Source organism: Vigna radiata, unplaced genomic scaffold (assembly GCF_000741045.1).
Source record: "Vigna radiata var. radiata cultivar VC1973A unplaced genomic scaffold, Vradiata_ver6 scaffold_134, whole genome shotgun sequence".
Classification (NCBI taxonomy): Eukaryota; Viridiplantae; Streptophyta; class Magnoliopsida; order Fabales; family Fabaceae; genus Vigna; species Vigna radiata.
In genome coordinates this window covers 991,968-996,679 of record NW_014543261.1, presented here as the reverse complement: position 1 = coordinate 996,679, position 4,712 = coordinate 991,968, and the positions used below count along the sequence as shown (strand labels likewise).

Sequence of the window (4,712 nt, the reverse complement as noted above, 5' to 3'; positions counted from 1 at the left end):
AAGTAACCCGTGGTCCTCCACGTGACCACTGGTGGTCCTTTCTGTGCAACAGGATGTCCAAATTCCAGAAATGCCTCGCGTAATCGATTACGACTGTTTGTAAACGATTACAAAGCTGTTTTTTACAATGAAATGCATTGTGCTTCTGGAACAATCATGCAATGACCAAGGCTGGAACCCTTCATACATTCAGGGGCTTGGCAACCAAGAAATAAATCCCTGGACACACATTGCCAACCAAGACCTACCCAAATTTCACAATTTAACACACAAAGTAACCTGTGGTCCTCCAAGTTACTACTAGTGGTCCTTTCAGTGCAACAGGATGTCCAAAATCCACAAATACCTCGCGTAATCGATTACAATCTTTTGTAAACGATTACATACCTTCTTTTTACACAACACTTACTTAAATTAATGCAACGTTCATCTCATCACCGTGGATATACCCAAATTCCTATGGAAACTTTCATACAATTGACATTACAAACAATCTGGAAATCAAACATAAATCAAAAATCTTCTATACATTGCTAATAAGCATTGTTGAAGTAATTATTCTTATTGAAATAAAAATATGTACAGAGTGTTCAAATGTCATAAACAATCCTATTGGAATAAGATGTTAACTGTCTGCATATACAAACTACATAACAAGAAAATTCACTTGTCTCCAGCTACATTTTTACACTTAAGAATTACACTACAACATTCCAAAGACGTCTAGTGCATCCATTAATCTTATGTTCTCCTCGTCTAGGATCCATTCAGTTGCGTATCGCTTTCTTATTGCACGCAGATCCTCCTGAAATGAAAATACTTAAGTTGTCAAACCAACCAAATAGTAATAATTAAAACAACTTCGATTATTCCTTACGTTTGAGTATTGTGGCATGCTACTGCCATTGAATTTATCCTGTCCATCCCAAACTTCCATAGCTTGTAACATTATAACTCCACAGTCATGTCTAAAACAATGAAATTTATGACATCAACTAGTTATGACACTGAAGGTCAATTAAAGTAAAATTCTTTTATAAATGAACGTTTATTGAAACTTACAGGTTGGGCTGGGCAGGAATTTTTGTTTGTACAAAAGTCAAAGGAGCAATACTCCCTTCCGGTTTGTTGTACAACATGCAAAAAAATGTGGCAAGGTTTGCAGCCTACAAAGTCAAAATAAGTATTAGACCTAACGAATACATTATTACGTCGAACTCAACAACAAAATTCAAATTAGCTAACACATACCACATGAATGTCAATCCTTCTGCGGTCTCTTATGCCCTTCGCCATAGAATCAATAATATATAATTCCAATGTGCTAATTTTTACAACATAGCACCACCAATGATAATTATGGCAAAAAGGAAGAAACAACTACAAACCAACAAAAACAAAGTTCAAAATTCAACATTTTCTATATATCACAAAAACGAAATACAAAGAAAAAGCAAAACCTCACTTACAAAGTCAGCTGTTGGAATGTCTGCAAGGCTAAAGTGTCCCGCACGCAAACAACTGCTATAATTATGGGCACTAAACACACGACGGTTTTTGTCCTTCTTCAAATAATCAGCAATTATAAGGTCTTGGGAGTACGATGAAATACATTAATCCTAAATGACTAACACACAAAAAGTAATAAAGGAACTGAAATCAATACATTAAAACAAAATAGGTTACCGCATATAACGAACTAAAAAGGATCCTCTTCACAACCCCCGTCCTCCTTTTCTCAAAGTGCATAAATACAGTAGTTGCAAATAGCACCAACTACACATTCAAAATTCATCATTGAATCCAAATTATAATCAAATTATAAATTAACTAGGGACATAAAACACTAACCATGTTATCAACCAGTTCGCGAGGACCTAAGGTTTGAATAGATGTTGTGCTCAATGACTGCCCAATTATGTCACAGACGATCCTGATTACAAGCAAATGTATATTTCGATAAACAACCCCATCCAAAACAATACATTAAACTAAATTATAATTACTTACCTGTGTGGTCTATCCTTTACGCTAACGGCGATGTACAGTTTCTCAGCATTGACGCTAGGCCTTGGATCACCAGCAACTGCACGCAGAGGTTCGATTGCCATTGGTTGCGGTGCATGCCGTTGTTCATTTTCAACAAGTTTAACAATTTCAACAACCTTTTGAAGTTCTACTTCAAGGTCAGCCACAGTTTCTTCATAAAAAGCTCCACCTAAAGGTTCTTCATGAACTCCTCCAACACCTTCACCCAAAGGTTCTTCATGAACTCCTCCAGCGCCTTCGTCACCACCACAAGGTTCTTCATCAACAACTCGAACCCCTTCCTCATCTAAACCTTCTTCATCAACAACTCCAACACCTTCCTCAACTAAAGGTTCTTCACCAATTCCCCCAACACCTCCTTCAACTAAAGGTTCTTCACCTAAACCTTCTTCATCATCTCCTCCAAAACCTTGTTCACCTAAAGCCTCTTCATGAAGTCCTCCAANACCTTCTTCATTCACAATTGGAATGTCACGAATTTTACATACCTCATTCTTCAAAAAAACTAGCCTTGAAGACGACGCCATAATTTCTTCATTATTCTTCTTCAATGTCTCCTCAAGGTTTGCTTCAAAGGTGCCATCATCNGAGCTATCATCTACAGCTTCATCAACTCTACATCGTTTTGGCATCTGCTGTACACCTATCCCTCCATCAAACAACTGAAATGCAGCTTTGATTTCAGGCAGGTCACGCACACGTTCCCCCACATACCACTCAGACTTAAACTGCAAACAATCAAACATCTTAATGCCTCCATTGAAATAAACTATATTTATAACAAACTTAAATGAAGTACTTACTTCAGCAGTCCGAAATATATCGTCAATTATTTCGAATGTCCGTGCCTTATACCGGAACCAACGGAGCATCCGAGGGAAATCCCTATTANTTGGATTTCCATCAAGGGAAAATCTCTCCACTGCCCAGGCCTAAAGTATCATCAAAATCTTCAGTACCACATATATCACAATGTACAAAATTCATATAATTGACTTCAAAAAGTGCAACGAATTTTACCTGCAATACCGCAAGATTGCCACTTAGACTTAGCGAACTGCGGATTTGTCCAGCCATTAATTTCTTCATGCCTCTTCAAATTATCAACTAGGTGTTTATGTACACCAGTAGCCCAATCGTATAAACAGAGGCTGTCTAGGTCATCTAACACTCTTGATGGAATGTTAGCTACTACCTTAGACTTTCGAGGAAAGAAAAACACAACCAAACAAACTAATATATACAACCTACAAACAACATCAATGTCAGTGTTTTTGTCTACAACAATCACATTAAACACTTCAACCAAGTCAGTCAAAGACGTGCTTTTTCTGTTAAACATTTCTCCAACCAAACCTTCTATACATTCATCAAAAGCTACTTCTAAACCACCTATACCAAAACCCGTCGTCATGAAAACATCTAAAACGGTAAATGGAACCAGTTCATGACTCAGCCTAAAGCTAACGTCATGGCCGGCCCACCGACATACCATCACCTTAATTAACTCACAGTTTATGTCCACCTTTTCACGTAGATACACACACCACCTGAAAGGTGTGTCACAAATTCGTAGATGATGATCTTTTGTCAACAGATTATTCATTGCAATGATATAAGATGTATCCAAACACGTACGAACCCTCCACTACAACACATAAAGAAAACATTGTTAATATGAACAACAAATTATCCGACTAAATCAAAGTAACAAACTTTATCTTACATTTGGGATTGAAGAAGCCATTCCAACTGAAACAGGTCAAATACCAATAGTTGGTTAGGGTTTACGAAAAAAAATAACCCCTGAACACCCACATTATCATGAGAACCGAAATCATTTATAAAAACCCAAAGCAACGAAAAGCGACAATCGCACCAAATCACAACAGAAACACCACCCCCAAACCAAAAACCCCAATGCGAAAATACGACCCTACCTTGTCAATCGTCGCCTTTCCGTGGTAGAGACAAAATGAAACGAAGCGAGCAATGGAGAGAACGAAGCAATGGACAGAGAAGGCGTTGAGAGGACCCGCTGTTGTTCGAAACTCACCCGCTGCTGTTCACAACTGTTGACACACACAGAACGCTGTTTAGATGGTGGTGGAGAAAGAAAGCACAGAGAACGCAACAATGGTGGAGATGGTGGTGGACGAAGAGGTTGAGAGGAGGCGAAAGTCGAAAGCGTGAGAAAGTGCTCTTCAAACGTTCACGAAACCGCCACTTGCAAAATGAAAATCAAACCCTGTTATTCCACTTCTGCCCCTGCCAGTTTCGTAAAAGTAACGTCCCAGTAAATAAAATTTGAGCCAATAACAATTTGACACCTGGACGGTGTCAAATTTGTGTCAAAACTTGGTGTCAAACAAACATTTTCCAAGAAAAAAATACATTAAGAAATGAAAAATATTAAACAAAGTTTACAAATACAATAACCAAAACAGATATTTAAAAAAAAGATGATGATATTTTGATAATTTTTTTTAACAATTTTTTAACAAGACACGTGTCATAACTTTACTGGTCTATTTGAATTTATGTTTAAAAAAATATTTGAAACAGACCAATCATAATCTGTTTAATTGTCAAAAAGTTATTAAAAAAATATGTTAAAACAACTTTTTCCTTAAAAAAAAAAAAAGGGATAATTCGGAGATTCA

At 37.2% G+C, this 4,712-nt stretch overlaps 1 protein-coding gene across 1 annotated transcript; it reads right to left on the bottom strand.

Moving 5' to 3' along the window:
• Nucleotides 1-703: 703 nt before the first annotated feature.
• LOC106753600 lies at nt 704-2,681 on the bottom strand. Its single transcript, XM_014635421.1, has 8 exons — nt 2,011-2,681; nt 1,852-1,933; nt 1,687-1,776; nt 1,470-1,565; nt 1,252-1,380; nt 1,063-1,166; nt 878-968; nt 704-805 (listed from the first exon to the last, which is right to left on the bottom strand). Exons 1-8 carry the CDS (start codon nt 2,679-2,681, stop codon nt 704-706), a joined length of 1,365 nt encoding a protein of 454 aa, XP_014490907.1.
• Between the last annotated feature and the right edge of the window lie 2,031 nt (nt 2,682-4,712).